At 37.0% G+C, this 18,560-nt stretch overlaps 2 protein-coding genes across 2 annotated transcripts; one reads left to right on the top strand and one right to left on the bottom strand.

Moving 5' to 3' along the window:
* Window positions 1-7,805: 7,805 nt before the first annotated feature.
* LOC113313196 (spliceosome-associated protein 130 A-like) lies at window positions 7,806-12,274 on the bottom strand. Its single transcript, XM_026561934.1, has 3 exons — window positions 9,233-12,274; window positions 8,324-8,815; window positions 7,806-8,200 (listed from the first exon to the last, which is right to left on the bottom strand). Exons 1-3 carry the CDS (start codon window positions 12,272-12,274, stop codon window positions 8,063-8,065), a joined length of 3,672 nt encoding a protein of 1,223 aa, XP_026417719.1. The 3' UTR covers window positions 7,806-8,062.
* A 664-nt stretch (window positions 12,275-12,938) lies between these two features.
* Window positions 12,939-17,598, top strand: LOC113311901. The gene is made up of 2 exons (XM_026560690.1): window positions 12,939-12,972; window positions 16,832-17,598. Exons 1-2 carry the CDS (start codon window positions 12,939-12,941, stop codon window positions 17,596-17,598), a joined length of 801 nt encoding a protein of 266 aa, XP_026416475.1.
* The last annotated feature ends 962 nt before the right edge of the window (window positions 17,599-18,560 follow it).

Here is an 18,560-nt window from a genome sequence, read left to right as displayed (position 1 = left end):
CATGCATTTCATTTGTGTGTAACAAGCTAAGTTTTGATCGAACGTTTAAAAGATATTAGCTTGAATCTAATCAGGTTTTCATCTAACGGTGAATATTGAATGCTTTGTTAACATTGATTGCAAACTCTGATTTGAAAGACTATATAAGGGAGAACTCTAGCAACTGGTAAACCTAAACCCCACACCTCCTGTGTGATACTAATTGTATTAGCTAGAGTCGATTCTCCTTTAACCTTAGGTTTCTACCGAGACCCTGTAGGTTAACGACTTGAATACTTCATTGGGATTTTGAAGCCAGACCGATACTACTTTTCTTGTAGTTGTATTATCTGATCTTACTGTTTCTATCGTACTAAGTACAATCGTAAGATTGGCTTGAGATTGATTTCTCCGATAGGTAAGATATAAAAGTAGTCACAAACATCTTCGTCTCATCGTTTGTGATTCCGCAATATCTTCTTTCGCTAGCCGATTAAGATTATTGTGAGGTGATTGATAATACTAGGTTGTTCTTCGGGAATATAAGTCTGGTTTATCAATTGGTTCCTGTTCACCTTGATTTATCAAAAGACGGAACAAAACCTTGTAGGTATTTCTGTGGGAGACAGATTTATCTATTACCATGGACTTTTCTGTGTGATATAGATTTGTTTATTAAAGTCTTCGACTTTGGGTCGTAGCAACTCTTAGTTGTGGGTGAGATCAGCTAAGGGAATCAAGTGCGTAGTATCCTGTTGGGATCAGAGACGTAAGGAGCGGAACTGTACCTTGAATCAGTGTGAGATTGATTGGGGTTCAACTACAGTCCATACCGAAGTTAGTTTGTAGTAGGCTAGTGTCTGTAGCGGCTTAATACAATGTGTGTTCAATATAGACTAGGTCCCGGGGTTTTTCTGCATTTGCGGTTTCCTCGTTAACAAAACTTCTGGTGTCTGTGTTATTTCTTTTCCGCATTATATTTTGTTATATAATTGAAATATCACAGGTTGTGCATTGAATCATTCATTTGGGAAATCCAACCTTTGGTTGTTGATGAAGTTGATTGATACTTGAACATTGGTCTTTGGTACCGTTCAAGTGATTTCTCTTGTATTCAATTAGACTCGCAGATTTCTATTTTCTTGAGTAAATATTGAATCGAGAAAAGAGAGATTTAACTCTTTGATATACTTTTATTAAGATTGAGTATGACTGTCTAGTTGATTCTCTTAAAAGTATATTGGAGTTAGTCCATACATATTGCTAATCGAAATATTGGGTGTGGTTGTTAGACCCCCACTTTTTCAATTGGTATCAGAGCAGGCAAACACGTTTAAAGACCTTACAAGTCTGTGTTTGTAGCGATCTGACTCTATGGACAGAAATTTTATCTCCATAAACGTACCACCAGTCTTCGATGGCTCAAACTACTTATGGTGGAAAATTGTTATGCGTGCTTTTCTTCAAGCTCGTGATTTTCAAACATGGGTACGTGTTGTTAACGGCTATGATCCTCCAGTTAATACAGAAGGTGATGTATCTATACCGAAGGATATTGGTAGATATAGTCCAGAAGAAATTCTTGTTGCAAAGCAAAATTCTAACGGCTTGAATGCTATCATACATGCCATTACCCCAGATCTTCAGCACCATGTGACTACGTGCACTATGTCTAAAGAAGCATGTGATATCTTGGAAACCGCATTTGAAGAAAATACCAATGAGAAAGAAGATAGGCTTCAAAACCTAAATTATGATTGGGAAAACCTTCGTATGGAAGATGAAGAAACATTTGATGAGTTTAATCACAAAGTGTCTGAAATTTTTAATGCATCATTTGCATTAGGTAAGACCATTCCTGAAAAAGACATTGTGATGAAAATTCTCAGATAGCTGCCATCTAGATACGATTCTAAGAAGCATGCCATCGTTGAGGGAAATAACCTTAATACTCTTTCCAGAAATACTCTTGTTGGAAAGATAAGAACTCTTGATCAAAATTTTGTTCGAACATCTGCATTCAATGTTATTTCCAACTCAAGTGGAGACTCTAAATTGTCTTGGGATGATGAATGTTTTTCCAATGATGTTGGTTTCGATAAATCACTGATAACAGAAAGGATCAAAGATTTTGTAAAAAGAAGCAATAGATGTGAAAAACGTCTCTTGTCAGCATTTGCTTCAGATGATTCAATAGAAGAAAAATATTTAAATGTCAACGTCTTGGATACGTCTGATGGATGTAATGAATCCTCAGCTCTTGCAGCAGAAACATCCACGTACTCAATTTCTGATTCAGAACTTGAGTCTGACACAGAGATTTTTGAATTCTTGAATATAGAGATTCTTCATGAAAATCTTCAATTAAAAGCTTCATTGAAGAAACTTGAATCATCAATCCATGTGAAAAATCTTGAGATAGACTGTCTTAATGATAAACTCACCAGAACCATAGCTCTAAAGGAAAAAAAGATTATCTGGAAGTTCTGACAAAATTTCAGCAATGCTATTCGGTCAGAAATCCTTTGGAGACACAAATGGTTTAGGATTTAAAGGCAAAAATGCAGGCATAATCAACCCATTTGTTCTTATTGATCATGGAAAAATAAAGGTTGATGGTTGTGATAAACAGGAGGCAATTCAACAAAACAAAGAATCCTTATTGATTTGTTCGTTTTGTGGAAATGCAAACCATGTTCAAAGCACGTGTTGGAGATTCATAAGGAACAACAAAAGAATTGCCAAACTGCAATAAAAGAATATAGTATTGGGTGTGGTTGTTAGACCCACGCTTTTTCAGTTCCCCACAACTTATGGTAACTACCTGTATTCGGTTGCACATGTCCATAGGATCGGTTCTCCCAAAACTACAAACTTGGTGCACATGTTCATAGGATCGGTTCCCCCATCTACTAAAAACGTGTTGCACCTCTTACAAGGATCGATTCCCCCTTGTAAATTTGTTGCACCTCTTACTAGGATCGGTTCCCTAATGACTAGATAAAGGTTGTTATTTACAAGGCATCGATCATACCATCTTGAGTGATTACTTAAGATCGTTTTCACTAATAAAAGTCATACCAATACATAAGTCAGGCCTCGTGAATAGTTTTACCAAGATACATAAACAAGTTTATGAGCTGTTATACTAAACACACATATTGGTAATTCAAAATAGATTTGCAATGAATAACAATACTAATGAGCCTATCGATTTCCCTTTCGATTCACAAAACAAGTTTATGAACTTACTTCCTTTAAATGAATGTAAAACATAGTTTCCTAGGAAGAAATCTTCACTCATACCCATACATAATCACAATAGCATTCATATGATCATGTCGATATCTTATATACAAAGTTTAATGGTTAAGCAATAAACCTCGTATTGTATTCCTTAATACTATGTCTAACTAGAGTTTCATAAACAGCTTCGCAGTTATGTTTTCAATATGCACGACTTGAAAGATACGTTAGGGAAATAAACAGTTCAAGTCAAATATTACTAACCTCAAGAGGAAGGATGATGTTTTCGTTGTAGCTCCATACTTCTTCATATTCTTCAAGTCTTCATGTAATACTTGTAAGTCTCATATCTTAACACTTTCAAGCTAACCTATACGAAGTTGACTCTAGTATATAATCAAGCGACTCTTTAAATGAGTTTTGATTCACTAAAATATGACAACCAGACTTGACATACCAACGCTTGGTGGCTTCAACTGAGCTATGCTCTAACAGAAGCTTCTATCTGATTTAGAAACTTTAAACAAGAAAAAAATGTATAAAAAAATCAAAAACAACTAAACTCAAAATGCTAAGTTTAGAACAATTATACAATACTGAAGATGCAATAGTTAAACAATTATCTAGAGATAATATTGTGAATCTGGGAGAAATAAACACAAGATATTTTCACCTAAAAACAGTTAAAAGAAGGAAGAGAAACATAATTGATTGTTTGTTAAACTCGGATACCAATGAAGTCAAGGATAAAAAAAAAATAGTAGTAGAGCTAAAAAACTATTTTGAAAAACTTTTCACAGCTTTGCCTACTGAGAAGCATGAGAACTTATTCTCTCATCTATCAGTAGGAGTAATGGAAGCAGATAACGAGTTACTTATGAAAATGCCCAATTCTGAGGAGATTTGGGATGAACATGAAGCGAAACAAATCTCTTGGGCCAGATGGGTTTCCAGTTTGTTTCTTTAAACATAACTGGTCTTTGGTAGGAGAACAACTGGTAGGTCTAATTCAAGAGTTCTGGTCAACAAAAAAGTTAAACCCATAACTGAATAAAACATTTCTTTTCTTAATTCCTAAATCAAAAGAACCAAAATCACCTTCTGACTTTAAACCAATTGGTCTGTGCAATATCCCATATAAGGTTATATCTAAACTGTTAGCTGGCAGAATGAAAAGTTTACTGGAAAAGCTAATCTCTCCTTTCCAATCAGCTTTCTTATCTAATAGGCAAGTCACTGACAATATCTTAGTAGCTCATGAACTAATTTACGCAATAAACCATAAAAAATCAAAAATTGGGGGGTTAGGTGTCAAGATTGACATGTCGAAATCCTTCGACAGGGTAAGCTGAGATTTCTTGTTAACAGCTATGGACAATCTGGGTTTCTGTAAAGATTGGTGCATACTGATACAACAATGTATCTCCACTGCTTCCATCGCAGTTTTATTAAATGGAACTGCAGGGGATTTCTTTAAACCTACAAGAGGCTTAAGACAGGGGGATCCACTTTCCCCCTACTTATTCCTAACATGCATGAAAGTTTTTTCAAGACTACTTTTAGATAAACAAAAATCAAAAAAAATTCAGGGTATAAAAATTAGTAGGAATAACACCCCCATCAATCATCTTTTTTTCGCAGCATCATTTTTACAAAGCTAACTTGCAAAGTTGTAAACATTTGTTAAGTGTATTGCATGAATTTAGCTTGGCCGCAGGACAAATGGTGAACTTTGAAAAATCCGGTATCTTTTTTGAAAAAAAACTCACCCAAAACTTAAAAGGATGATGTCCAAATTATTGAAAATCAAGAAAATTGACATGAAAGACTCTTATCTGGGAGCAGCTCTCTTCGTTGACAAATCAAAACTTAAAACTTTTGATTTCATTATCAGAAAGATGGAAGAGAGAATAAAAGGCTGGAAGAGTAAAATTCTCAGCCAACCAAGCAAACTGATTCTTGATAAATCGGTTATGTCTAGTCTGCCAATATATCAGATGGGATGCTTTAAACTCCCTAAGAAAATTACAGCTAGAATCAACTCCATCCAGAGAGACTTCTGGTGGGGGAGAAAATTTAATTCAAAAGGTATGTTAAGTCTTGGAAATTTATGTGTAAATCTATGACCATGGGGGGATTAGGTTTTAAAGATGCTGAAAAAATGAACAAGGCAATGATGGCTAGACTGGCCTGGAAATTGCTTACCCAACCAGATTCTTGGTGGGTGAAGCAATTTAAACAAAAATACTTCAAGAATCTATGTTTTCAATCAAAAAATATTCTAACTCTTCTTGGATATGGAAGTGTCTGTTGCAGGGAATCAATCTGATTCACAAATTCTTGTGCTGGGATGTGGGAGATGGTCAGTCCATTAATATTTGGACTGACCAATGGATCCCTGATCTTGAAACTACTCTTGATCAACTTTGTTCTGATGAATCTTTTCCTCATATAATTGCACAATCTATTTTAAATATCAACTTCTTCTTAGATAAGGATGAAAACTTAGAACATGTAAACCTAGATGGAAACTAACTAGGAATGGCATTTTCACAACTAAATCCATTTATGATAGACTTTGTGGAATGCATGATATTAACAGAACTATGGAGTTATTTTGGAAAAAATTCTGGAAAGTTGAAATGTCGCGGAGAATAAAATTGTTTGTATGGAAATGTCTTAATGATGCTTTATCAATCAATCAAATTCTTTCTTGTTATATGTCTGATGTAGATGAAAAATGCATTTTCTGTCATGAACATATTGAAACCTTAGAGCATCTTTTTTTTTAATGTGCTTATTGTGAATCAATATGGAACCTTCCACCTTTCACTGGGGGAATTACTAGTAATTCAGGACCTTTGTCTTTCAAAGAACATTATAATCAATGGCACGTTGAAGGCGACACTCTAACTGAAACTTGTGCAACTTAATGTCGGTTCATATGGAAGGAGAGGTGCAACAGGATCTTTGAGGAAAAATGTACTTCTTCTCTACAACTTTCAATTACAATCCAACGACATATGAATTATTGGAGCAAGCCTAGAAGGAATATGAACCAGCAAACAAGTTCTACTAACTTGGTGGCGCATAAAAATATCCCTTGGACTTTACCTGAATCTCAATGCAATAAGATTAATTATGATGCATATTGGGTGTGTGTTGTTGATAATGTTGGATACAGACTAATTTTGCGGAATGATGCAGGTGAGGGAAGAGCAGCTAAATCTGGCATATTCAAAGCTTCATGTCCAGAAAAAGTCGAAGCTCTAGCTCTTCTACAAGGTGCAAAATGGGCCAGAGACGAAGGTTTATCAAGTTTCTGGCTAGAGGGTGACTGTGAAAGATTCAAGGAAAGGAGTCTATGATGGACTGGAGAAATCAGAGGATCGTGAAAGAGGCGACAAAAATATTGGAAGATTGTAGTAACTTTTTGGGTTTCAAGTTTATCCACAGAACTGGCAATTTAGTGGCGGACAAATTGGTGGTGGAGGCTAGGATATCTTCAATTTTTAGTGTTTGGAAAGAAGATATGCCTGCCTTCTTAGATAAGTTTATTAGATTAGATAAAAGGAGTAATTTTAAAGAAATGCCTGCCTTCTTAGATAAGTTTATTAGATTAGATAAAAGGAGTAATTTCAGTGGCGGACAAAATGGCGGTGGAGGCTAGGAAGTCTTCAATTTTTAGTGTTTGAAAGAAGATATGCCTGACATTGATCATACCATAATAGCGGTATGATCAATGTCATAGGCAGAAATGCGGGTTTGTTGTCTGATGATCATAACAGGGTATGTCCTGAGATGATAACTTGACAACATCATATCTTCCTTTCTGTTTTCCTTGTTTTTTTCTTTCTTTTTTTCTGAATATTTGTGTTGTGTTTTCCTGGGTAATATTTCATCTTTACTATAAAAAAACAAAAAAAGAAAAAGACAATAGCAGAAACTCTTTTTTAGTGCTTTGTTTCCGGAAATTTAGACCCTATGTACAGGATTTTGTCCGTAGAGCAACGTCCGTGATAACGTGTTGTGAAACTAGAAAATAGAGAAGGAAATAAGTTAGAAGGGAGAAATTATATTCATCAATACGATAGATAATTACATATTTATTCCCTCCGTTACTTTTTAATAGGCCAGTTTCTTTTTTTGAGAAAATTAAGGAAATTAAGAGAACTAATTATTGAAAGTGGTCCTCTAGACACTTGTCAATAAAAGAAGTGAAGTGAAATGGTCCCCATGACACTTGATAGCCAAAGAAATAAGTGAAATGGTCCACATAATACTTATCATCAAAAGAAGTTAAAAGAAAAGTGGTCCCAAAAATTAAAGTAACATTCGACTTTCCCAATTAGAAAACTGGCCTATTTTTTCAAATATTTATTTATAAAAACTGTCCTATTAAAAAGTAACGGAGGGAGTATAACACATCGCATCATTAATTGTAGGAATGGTCTTTCTCAAAAATTGTCCAACACACCCTGGTTTAAATTATCCTTTGTAACAAATGGTGGGTCATTATGTTCGAAATCGTGATCCTCCCGAATTCAGGTGGGAATAGAGTACTAGCACGAGACACAAGATTAACATAACGATGTTACGGAAATACCAACATGCATATTCTTGCACAACAAAAAGAGAGCAGAAAACAGTGCTGCCACTTCAACGAGGTAATGAATCTTAAAAGTATTACATCGTTAAATTTGGCTATGAAAACGTTACATCAAGGGCAAAAAGCCCAATTTGCTGCATCATTGATTCCGTAGACTTGGAAATAGGGAACTGTTATGTATGTCTCCAGCACAGAGGGTAAACAGACTAGAACAATAAATGTCCAATCTCAAATAATCTTGTTTCTAACATCTTCTAGTTTCTTCAATATTTCTCCAGGAGTCCTATCAAGCTCATCTGCAATCTTCCTCTGCAAATCTAGAGGCAGATTCGGGAACTGTTCGCAGAGATCTCCATCGATCACATCCTGCAATAACATTACCATTCCATAATTGTTATTTCAGTTGAGACTTCACAGAAAGTAAAATGGAAGAATATAATCAGAGGAAAGAAACATTGAGTAGACTTAGGAGCCGAACTGCATTATTACCTTAACAGGGAAATAAGCAGACCTATATGCCATGTGATCTCTTCCACATAAAGGAGGGTGTTCCTGCCGCATATGCATCTCCAAGTGTGAGAAGAAGTCAACATCTTCCCTTGAGGTGAACGCAAGCAAGGACCCCACACTTCCCATTACGGTACCATAAATCATACACTCGCCGCCTCCAGGTATGAGAGATGCCTTCTGCATGCAGGTGATATTGTCACCTATATGGAACTGAACAATTTCCTCTAGTTTGTTGGGGGCTCCATTCAACTTCCCTTGTTCCCACTTTATCTTTCCGCCCGTAGGATCTTCTTCGATCTCATCGGACAGATCTTGTGGTAACCGGACAAAGTACACGTTCCCAAACTTGTCTGCACCAGCCATGGTGTCAAAATCTATGTGGTATGATGCTGTGAGCCATCTGGGTACACTATCGTCTGCAAATATGTATAGCTGGTTTTCATCCCTTCTATACTTGCAGTAATGAAATGACTGTAAAACACACACAAAAGGCAGTTAATTATTACTCTTAGATAGATGAAATGATTGTAAAACACATACACAAAAGGCAGTTAAAAATTACTCTAGGTAGAATATCTCAATGAAAGTTGTAACTACCTGTGCAGTGCCTATTAGACCAAACATACTGGTTTAAGATTTCAGACTCGTCTAGGGGCAATTTACGGTGTAATACAAAGTCTTGTATCTTAAAATGTATCTCTAGTGAGGAAGGCCACAGATGGAAGAAAATGGCAGTCAGAAAGGTTCCTAAGGTTAACATGGTAACAAAAATTCTCAAGTAAAGAAGTAGGACAGTGTTGAGTCTCAGACAACAGATATTTGAAGGGAAAAAAGTTCTTGTGAAACACATGATAATGAAGAGGGCTGCGAACATTAAAAAGAATATACCTCTTGGATGTCACCCACATAAATCCGGTCACGATATGTTTGGATAGAGACGATAGTGTTGGGGAACAGCTTATTCTCACATTTCCTGAGCAATCTCTTCTTTCCTAGGTCATACAATCTGAGGGTTTGTCCTATCCCAGCAAGTAATCTTCCTTGGAACTGGCACAAAGAAAGAGGCACACCTTCCACTTGTGTCTTGTGTAGAAGTTCAAGCCGTCTTCCATCATCCATAAACCTACAGATATGGATAAACCCTGCTGTACAACTTTTTTTGGGCCAAAATTGTAGTCCCTTTGCTGTGCCGACAGCTAAAAGGGTTCCATACTCTTTATCATGAAAATTGACTGTGCATAAGCTAAATGCTGCCTCATTATCCTGAAGTTCAAGAAGACATGTAGTGCAAGTGCCTGCAGTTTCTTGCTCAAGAATTCTCCTCGGCTCAACAACTCTGATACAAGACACCCACTTTTCTGCCTCTGCTTTCGGATAACCATACTGCTCATCAGAAAGAGGGTCTTCCTTTTCATCATCAGCCCCATTCTCCATCTGTTCTCCATTTCCATTTGCATTTCCATTCTCCCCCATCCTAGCATCTTCCAAACACTCCTTCCTTGCAGCTTCACGCTCCTCTGCAGCAAGTGCTCCCTGATCACTTTCAATTATTACCAGCAACTTCTTCTTTGGGTGAATAACAAATTTCCTAGGGGTATACCTCAATGGTATAACAGTTTCATTAAAAGTTTCTCCAAGTCTTTCAATAGCAAAGATCCTTAATGCAGTCCCAGCAACAGCTACCACACCTTCAGCACACTGATCAGATGAAAATGACGCTGCATACTCGAGAGTCTCGTAAGAAAGAGGGGTCAACAAGAAATGTCCTTGGTGAATATAACCCAGCCAAGGCCTACTTGACAAGCAAAGCATTGCCCGCCTGCCCCTCACTAGAGTAGAGAAGAGCTTAGGTGCTCTCAGACCTAAGAAGCGGGACCTGGTATCAGTAAGCTGACCTGTCACCATGTCAACGACTGTTCTGTAAAGAACCCCATTCTGTAATCCAGCATTAAGGAACACACTAGCCGGATGATCAGCACCGTCCTCCCCGCCAACAGATGCCTGAACTTCTAGTAATAGGAGAGATTCAGGCGCTGAAGACACACTTTGCACACTCAGAATCTGCATACAGTCATCAGGGTCTAAGGATAAAATTCGGATTGTGTTGTCATAGGATCCAACTGCAAGGAAACGAGACCTCTGTCTACCCTCGGGAACTGGAGCAATATCCAAACAAGCCACATCTCCAGACATCTCATGCTTTTCGACCTCCATCAACTGACCTGTCATGTCCATCTCAAAATAGATAAGCTCCCCTCCACTTAAAGCGATAACCACTTGAAGCCTGTTAGAAGCAACTTTCACAATCGTTCTCTTCCCAGGAGTTTTCCACTCATTAATACGACCATCATCCCTTATATGCCTAATACCATTTGGGTGGACTTGCATCAGAGAATCATCTCCTAACAAAGAGACAGAAAGTGAAGCAGTTGTATCCAGAAACCCACTATCACTAACTTCCTCGACTGTCTCGCCAATAGAGAGCACAAGAGTTGCTTGCGCAAAGGAAACAACAATATATGCATCAAACTCATCACTCACATTCTTCTTTACTGTCCAAACAGCAACTGGTATACCAGGAAGTTGAGACACAGCCATCTCAGCAACAGCCAAACCAGGCCTCAAAATTCGTAGAGATGAACGTGGTCCCCGACCACAAATAGTAAATATCTGAGGAGTTTCTTCCTCAAATAGATTTGAAACTTTCATGTCCATCATAGGCATCAGACTCTCAACTTGATCAATTCTAACAAGGTTCTTAAGACCTCTAGGCTGGAAAAAGACAGGGTGAAAACCTTCGTCAGTTTCCATCAACGTAGATGAGGAAGCTTCAACATCAGCATCATCTCCAATGGCCTTGAACTGATACAGCCCATGGTTCCCAAATTCTGAGGCAGCAAACAGAAACCCTGTTTTGAGAACACACATCGCAGCTGTTACAGGTATAGTATCAAAATACTTGATCTTCAACTCAGTAACTCGATCATTATTGTGGTCAAGAGTCACCTTAAATATATCTCCATACTCAGTTTGTAACAAAAAGAAGAACATGGACTTCTGTCTATGCATAGAGGCAGAAACTATGAGAACCCCGCGCTCTGGAGGCAAATCAACTCGTCGGGGAATGACAGCTCGTACATCAGGGTGACCTTGGTTCTTGTAGATGACAAAATTTTCAGCACAAACAAGAACACCACTAGGTCCATCTCCACCTCCAGGAACCGTAACAAGCATATTAGCACCATTATCAATCGGTTCAGTCCATTTTCTGGAGACATGATTAAGCCCTAAATCAAGCTCATAGAACGTAAGATGCTTCTGAGCTTCGGTGGCTGCTTGCCCAGTAGAATCCTGATCAGCTTCAGAATAATCAAGCTCAATTGCAGCAAAAATAGGATTATCAAAACCACAATCAACCCCAGCAATGGAATACACAATAGTATGAGACTTGTGAGCTTCTAAAGGGGAAGATATGGTTAACCTAGCAGCAGTATCTCTATTCAATACATAAACAAGCTTTTGTTTCTCACAAGCGGCAACCATAACAGCACGTCCTTTAGGATCAACAGCTATATACTGTCCTGGCACAATTCTTCTGGAGCCAGATTTCCCAAAAGTTTCTTGATGAATTTTATCAAAACAATTTCTTTCTTTATTATATTCAAGAATTACAATACGACCAGAATCAGAACCAACTACGATATAATCTTTTTGTGAACCAGTTAATCTAAACTGAGCTAATGAACGAATAGCTCCAAAAACTTCAACTGACAGAATAGTTTGGATCTTACCGTTTTCATCAGGACGTATTAGATCTAGTACTTTACCTCTTGCTACTACCATCTCTTGTGATTTTCCACCAATGAAGTTCCCATTCGTTGCACATACAACACCAGTAGCTTTTTGCAAGGTTAAACTATAGAGATACATCGTAAAACCCTAGAAATTTTTTCAAGTACGGGGAAGGAGGGAATGTAAAAATCTAGGGTTTAGTTCATTCGGAGTATGAGATTTGATGGTAGAAACTAGTAAGATTGATTCATGAAGATATTTTACTACTCACCTTTGAATTTGATGAGTGTTGGTATTGAGAGAGAAATAACTTGTGCGGACTGAAGGAGGACTATATAAAAACCCTAGTTGGGCTAGCTTTTGTGACCTTCACCATTGAGCTCTTAACTTATAAAGTCGGTGATAAGAAGGCACGGGCACCACACGGTTGGTGCTTATAACAATTCAGGTGCTTAATGGGCTGGCTTATGATGGCAAAATTATGGGCTTACAATATGAAACCCAACTATGAAATTAAACACGGTACCAACCGCGCAAAAAGAAAAAAAAGTGGAAATTGAATTATTGTCCCTCCTTCTGATGGGCCTTCACAAATATTTCTAGAAAACTTTACAATATCCCTGATGGCATAATTGAAATTTTCATTAGAATTATTTTTCACCAAAATTTCTTATTTAACCTTTCGTTCTTATTTCACCTTCTTCTTCCAATACAACAGTCGAACCCCAACATCATTTCCATCTCTCCCACAACAGCATCAGTCGAACCACCTCCATTTTTATAGCCGCTACCACAACCGGGAATGGCACCGTCGCCACCACCACCACAATTTCAAAGTGAGAGAGAATATATTTGAGGTGGAACAGATTTGAGATCTGCGATTGAAAATCAAACCAAACCCACCACCACCATCTTCATCTAGCTTTGCAACTACCATCACCTTCGTCGTCGTTAACTGGTTCGGGATTCGATCCACAAGTATCAACATCAAATGAAACTTTCTTCTAAAGATTAATTTTCAAAATCAAATTCAAATATGTCGAGATCTGATTTTAGCGTCATCAAAAACGATTGAACAGATAAATATATCATTATCCTTGTGAATCAATTCAACCAAAAATATCATTTGATCGATTTCAGATCTGAACTTTCTGGAAACGAAATTTTATTTGTTTCAATTGATCGATTGTGGTGGTTCTTGTTGGAATGATGAAATTGGAGATAGAGATGGTGGTGGTTGTGATTGTTTTTGGCGGTGGTGGTGGCGGCGGCGTTGAAGATTAAGTGTGATTTTTTTGCCTTTGGGACGGTGGTGGTGCTTGTCTAGGTTTGGGAACTTTTCAGAAAGACACAACGGTGGTGAAACTACACGTGATGATCATTTGTTATTGTTTATATGTTTTTATGGAATCAATTGTTGTTGTTGACCCAATTTTTTATGGATCAATTATGGTTGTTGATCCCATTTATGGGATGAACTCCTGTTGTTGACCCAATATTTTATAGGATCAACTACTGTTGTTGATAAAATTGGAGATAGAGATAGTGGTGGTTCTGATTGTTTTTGGGGGTGTTGGTGGCGGCGGCGGTGAAGATTAAGTGTGATTTTGTTGCCTTTGGGACGGTGGTGGTGCTTGTCTAGGTTTGGGAGCTTTTCAGAGAGACACAACAATGATGAAGCTACAGGTGATGATCATTTGTTATTGTTTATATGTTTTTATGGGATCAATTGTTGCTGTTGATCCCATTTATGGGATCAACTACGGTTGTTGACCCAATTTTTTATGGATCAACTACAGTTGTTGATCCCATGTATGGGATGAACTCATGTTGTTGACCCAATTTTTTATGGGTTCAACTATTGTTGTTGATCCAATCAACTTCTATTGTTGACAACATTTTCTTGGATTAGTATAATCATGCTTGTAGTTTAAATCATGTAAACTTCTTCCAATGTTGAACTTGTGGTGCAATGGTAGCATGACTGACTCCATGTTAGATTATGCATGTTCGACTCACGCCAAATTCAATCCATTTACATGGATCAACTTTTATTGTTGATCCTTTTTTTTAGATCAACTATCGTAGTTGATCCCCTAAACTGGATCAACTTCTGTTGTTGGTTCTATTTTTATTTGGATAAACTACTGTTGTTGATACAAAAATATCTGAGCCGGTGGTGGTGGCGGCGGCGGCGGCGATGGTGGCGGCGACGGACTAGTGGTGGTGGAGGACTGGTGGTGGTGTAATGGTGGTGGTGAAGGAGTGGTGGTGGAATATTAATGGTGGTGGCGGTTGGTAGGTGGTGGTGGTTGAACATTGGTGGTGGAATGGTAGTTGAATGTTGGTGGTGATCATTTGTTATTGTTTATATATTTTTATGGGATCAATTGTTGCTGTTGATCCCATTTATGAGATCAATTGTTGCTGTTGATCCCATTTATGGATCAACTACGGTTGTTGACCCAATTTTTTATGGATCAACTACAGTTGTTGACCCAATTTTGTATGGGATCAACTATTATTGTTGATCCAATCAACTCCTATTGTTGACAACATTTTCTTGGATTAGTATAATCATGCTTGTAGTTTAAATCACGTAAATTTCTTCCAATGTTGAACTTGTGGTGCAATGGTAGCATGACTGACTCCATGTCAGATGATGCATGTTCGACTCACGCCAAATTCACTCCATTTACATGGATCAACTTTCATTGTTGATCCAATTTAGTGGATCAACTACCATTGTTGATCCACTAAATTGGATCAACTTCTATTGTTGATCCTTTTTTTTGGATCAATTACCGTTGTTGATCCCCTAAACTGGATCAACTTCTACTGTTGGTTCTATTTTTATTTGGATCAACTATTGTTGTTGATACAAAAATATATGAACCGGTGGTGGTGGCGGTGGTGGTGGCGGCGGCGACGGACTAGTGGTGGTAAAGGACTGGTGGTGGTGTAATGGTGGTGGTGAAGGAGTGGTGGTGGAATATTAGTGGTGGTGGCGGTTGGTAGGTGGTGGTGGTTGAACAATGGTGGTGGAATGGTAGTTGAATGTTGGTGGTGGGGGTGCTACTGGTGGTGGTGAAGGGGTAGAGGAAGAAATTTGTTCCATTTTGAAATAAAGAAAAATATTATATGGGTGAGGGTATTAAGGTAATCTAATTTTAAATGGATAAGGTTATTAAAAAGTAGAGACATATTTATTGTTGTATAGGATATATTTATTGGGGTTCAAAAGTAAGGACATATAAATAATGTACCCAAAAAAAAACTAGTGGTAATTGAATATATATCCCTAATTTTGATGGCTTTTACAAATATCCTTATCACACAATAAATATATCCCTCTCTTTGTAAAAGCCCATCAGGGGCTCAAGGACAAATTAAAGACTTCCAAATATACCCCTAATATATATTCAATTACAAAATCAAATTTCAGTTTTAAACGAGAATAAAAACTGAAAGAGAGAGAGAAAGAGTTTCAGCTACAGACGGGAGCTGATCTCATGAAAAAAAATTTGAATTTTTTTTTCTGTGAATCGACGAGATCTGCAAACAGATATTGAAATTCTGCTTCTCCTCCTTCTTATTCTTCATCTTAATCAACAAAATCAGAATTTTCAGTCCTTTTTGAATATATTTTTAATCAACAGAAATCACTAGATCTGTTTTCCTGAAACAAATTGGTAATGTTGATGTTTATTTGAAAATTCATAAAGTTGTTTTTGATGATTGCATGTTCGTTTCATAGATTTATATGTCCTTACTTTTGATTTCAGTGTTTTGTTTTTTGTTGATGTTGTAGAGATCGTGATTTATGTGGGAAGATTGATTTCGTGATTATTCTGTTAGATTGATTGCTTGATATTGATATAGTTTAATCTCGAGATCCTTATTCATCTCTTAAACAGGTACGTTTTAATTTTGATTTGTTATTTATATTTTTTTCTTAGATCTGCTCATCAACTTTGGTTTTATGTTTATGCTGAAATGTTGAAGAATCTTGTTTGTGATGAATTTTAGACACTACTGATTATGTTTTTGATGAAATGTAGATATTATTTTGGATCAACCTTTATTATTGATACAATAACTGGGATGATTTTTAGTTTATTTGTGTCAACTGTTGTTGTTGATCCAAAATTCTGAACACAAAATGTTTTTATTTTGTGCTTTTATTTCTTTGGTAGATTGCAGGTAATCATTATGCATTCATTTTGTTGATAAATGTAGCTTTTATTTTAGGTTTCTCACATTCTACATTGAATTTAACTTTCACGAGGGGACGTAGCCCCCGAGTGAGGTGCGACGTAATACTATATGTAACTTAGGGTAGTTTAGACTGCTTTCTTTTTGGTTTGCATTGAAATTCATGTTGTAACTACCTCTTAATGGTGATATTTTACACAGATTTATTCGATCAACTGTGATTTTTTACACATATTTATTGGATCAACTGTCGTTGTTGATCCAAAACTATGATTGCTTACACAGATTTATTGGATCAACTGTGATTGTTGATCCAACAACTATATTTTGTTTTGAATCAACTTATACTGTTGATCCATCAGCATGGATCAACTTCCATTGTTGATCCAACTGAAATGGATTAAATTTGTTTGTTGACACTAGTTACTGGTCACTTATTTTTGTTTTTGGTCACTTATTTTTGTTTTTTGGTTTTTGTAGAGATCTATCCAGTTGCATTTGGAATTGTTCCTTGTGAAAATTGTGAGAGTTGGCAATGGTTCTTAACCAATTTGAAGGGTATTATTCGTGAAGATCGTCCACTGACCATCATATCAGATCGTGGAATCGGCTTTTTGAAGCATGTACCTGAAGTTTTCCTAAATGTTTTCCATTCTTTCTGTTTGTACCATATGAAAGGAAATATTCATGTTCCAAAGGGCAGGAGTAGACAAACTACAGTCAAGTTATTCAAAGAGTGTTACACTGCATTAACGAAGGAAAAAATTTATGTTGCTGCGAAGAGTATGAGTAATCTAAAGTTGGATTCAGTGGTTGCTTGGATGATAAAGATTCCATTCGAGAATTGGGCTGCTCATGCATTTCTAGGAGAAAGGTGGGGTGAGAACACATCTAATATTGCTGAAAGTTTTAGCAACGTCATTAAGCATGATAAGCCGCTTCCAGCACTTGAGCTTGTTGATGTTATTCGTGCTACGGTAATGGAGCAGAATTATAAGAGGTTATTGGAGTCTAACAAGTGGACTACAAGGCTTATTCCTCGTATGCAAGCAAGGTTCAACAAGAGGATAAACGACTGCCGTTCATACAAGTTTCGGAGATCAAGTGATAAAGTATTTGAGATCATTTCTCCAATAGGTAAGCATACTGTCGACTTGGATTCTAGAACTTGCAGATGCAAATGGTGGCAAAAACATAGCTTTTCTTGCACTCATGCAATGAAAGCAATGTTGCAGATTAGAAAATGATGAACCGTACATGGTTGTTTATCCAACTTAATTGGATCAACAATGGTTGTTGACACACAAAACAAACAGAAAGTTTGCGTGGTCCTATCTGTATTTGCTATTAATCTCCTCAAGCTATACATACCTGTAACATTCATTCATAATCAAATCAAAAATACATACATAATAATTCATTCATAATGGTTCATAATAATTCATTCATAATCAGACTTACAATAAGATTTACTTACTAAGATAGTTATTTTTAAAACTACAGTTAGAATTTTTTTACAGACCATGAACAGACTATGACATCAAGCTCACTCTAATGGTTCAGCTAATGGTTCAACTATTGGTTCAACTGAGTCTTGCAATTGCGTTTTTTCTTCAATAGAGTCGGTAGCTGAATCAGGAAGTTGTTCTGGTTTCTTCTATGAACCCAATTGCCAAGATTCTTGATGCAATCTTCACTCTCTTCTTGTTTAACTTCTGAACTAATTTAGTGATTTCATATAGGTTTTCACAGTTTCCACGCTTTACCAAATTCTTCAAGTACATGCAAGTGTGCAATGCACAATTGCATCCGTCTTGTGCTGGTACAGTGTAATGTGAAAAGCTTGTCTCGATATCACCACCTGTCTCTGGATCTTTGTGGACCATTTCATTCAGCCATTTAGTCAGTGGTACTATCATCACAAGATATTGCCAATTGTAAGCCGGATTGCGCCTTGCAGAGTTTTACACTATCCATTTTCCTTTAACCAACGCCAGCACCACCCAATGGTATCCAACACCGTCCTTATCAGTCAAGCACATTGGTATAATGAGGTATGTGTCTTCAACATTCCATGTGTAACTGTTCCTCAGCTTTTCCGGAATCCCACATCTCTCTACCTTTACCATATTTTTCGAGGCTATTGCGATCCCCAATAACGGTTGTATCTATATTTTTTCAAATATATTAGTTTGCCGTATTATGGATC

This window comes from Papaver somniferum, chromosome 9 (genome assembly GCF_003573695.1).
Source record: "Papaver somniferum cultivar HN1 chromosome 9, ASM357369v1, whole genome shotgun sequence".
Classification (NCBI taxonomy): domain Eukaryota; kingdom Viridiplantae; phylum Streptophyta; class Magnoliopsida; order Ranunculales; family Papaveraceae; genus Papaver; species Papaver somniferum.
The sequence above is the reverse complement of the archived record's forward strand: the minus strand, read 5'-3'. Positions and strand labels throughout refer to the sequence as shown.

What these genes read in the sequence shown, in the direction of transcription:
- LOC113313196 (XM_026561934.1), bottom strand. Translation starts at nt 12,274, where the DNA reads ATGTATCTCTATAGTTTAACCTTGCAAAAAGCTACTGGTGTTGTATGT. An exon ending in ATGTGGGTGACATCCAAGAG is followed by an intron (nt 8,816 to 9,232) that starts GTATATTCTTTT and finishes TGTGTTTTACAG; the next exon opens with TCATTTCATTACTGCAAGTA. An exon ending in CTGCTTATTTCCCTGTTAAG is followed by an intron (nt 8,201 to 8,323) that starts GTAATAATGCAG and finishes ATGTTATTGCAG; the next exon opens with GATGTGATCGATGGAGATCT.
- LOC113311901 (XM_026560690.1), top strand. Translation starts at nt 12,939, where the DNA reads ATGGCACCGTCGCCACCACCACCACAATTTCAAA. An exon ending in ACCACCACCACAATTTCAAA is followed by an intron (nt 12,973 to 16,831) that starts GTGAGAGAGAAT and finishes TGGTTTTTGTAG; the next exon opens with AGATCTATCCAGTTGCATTT.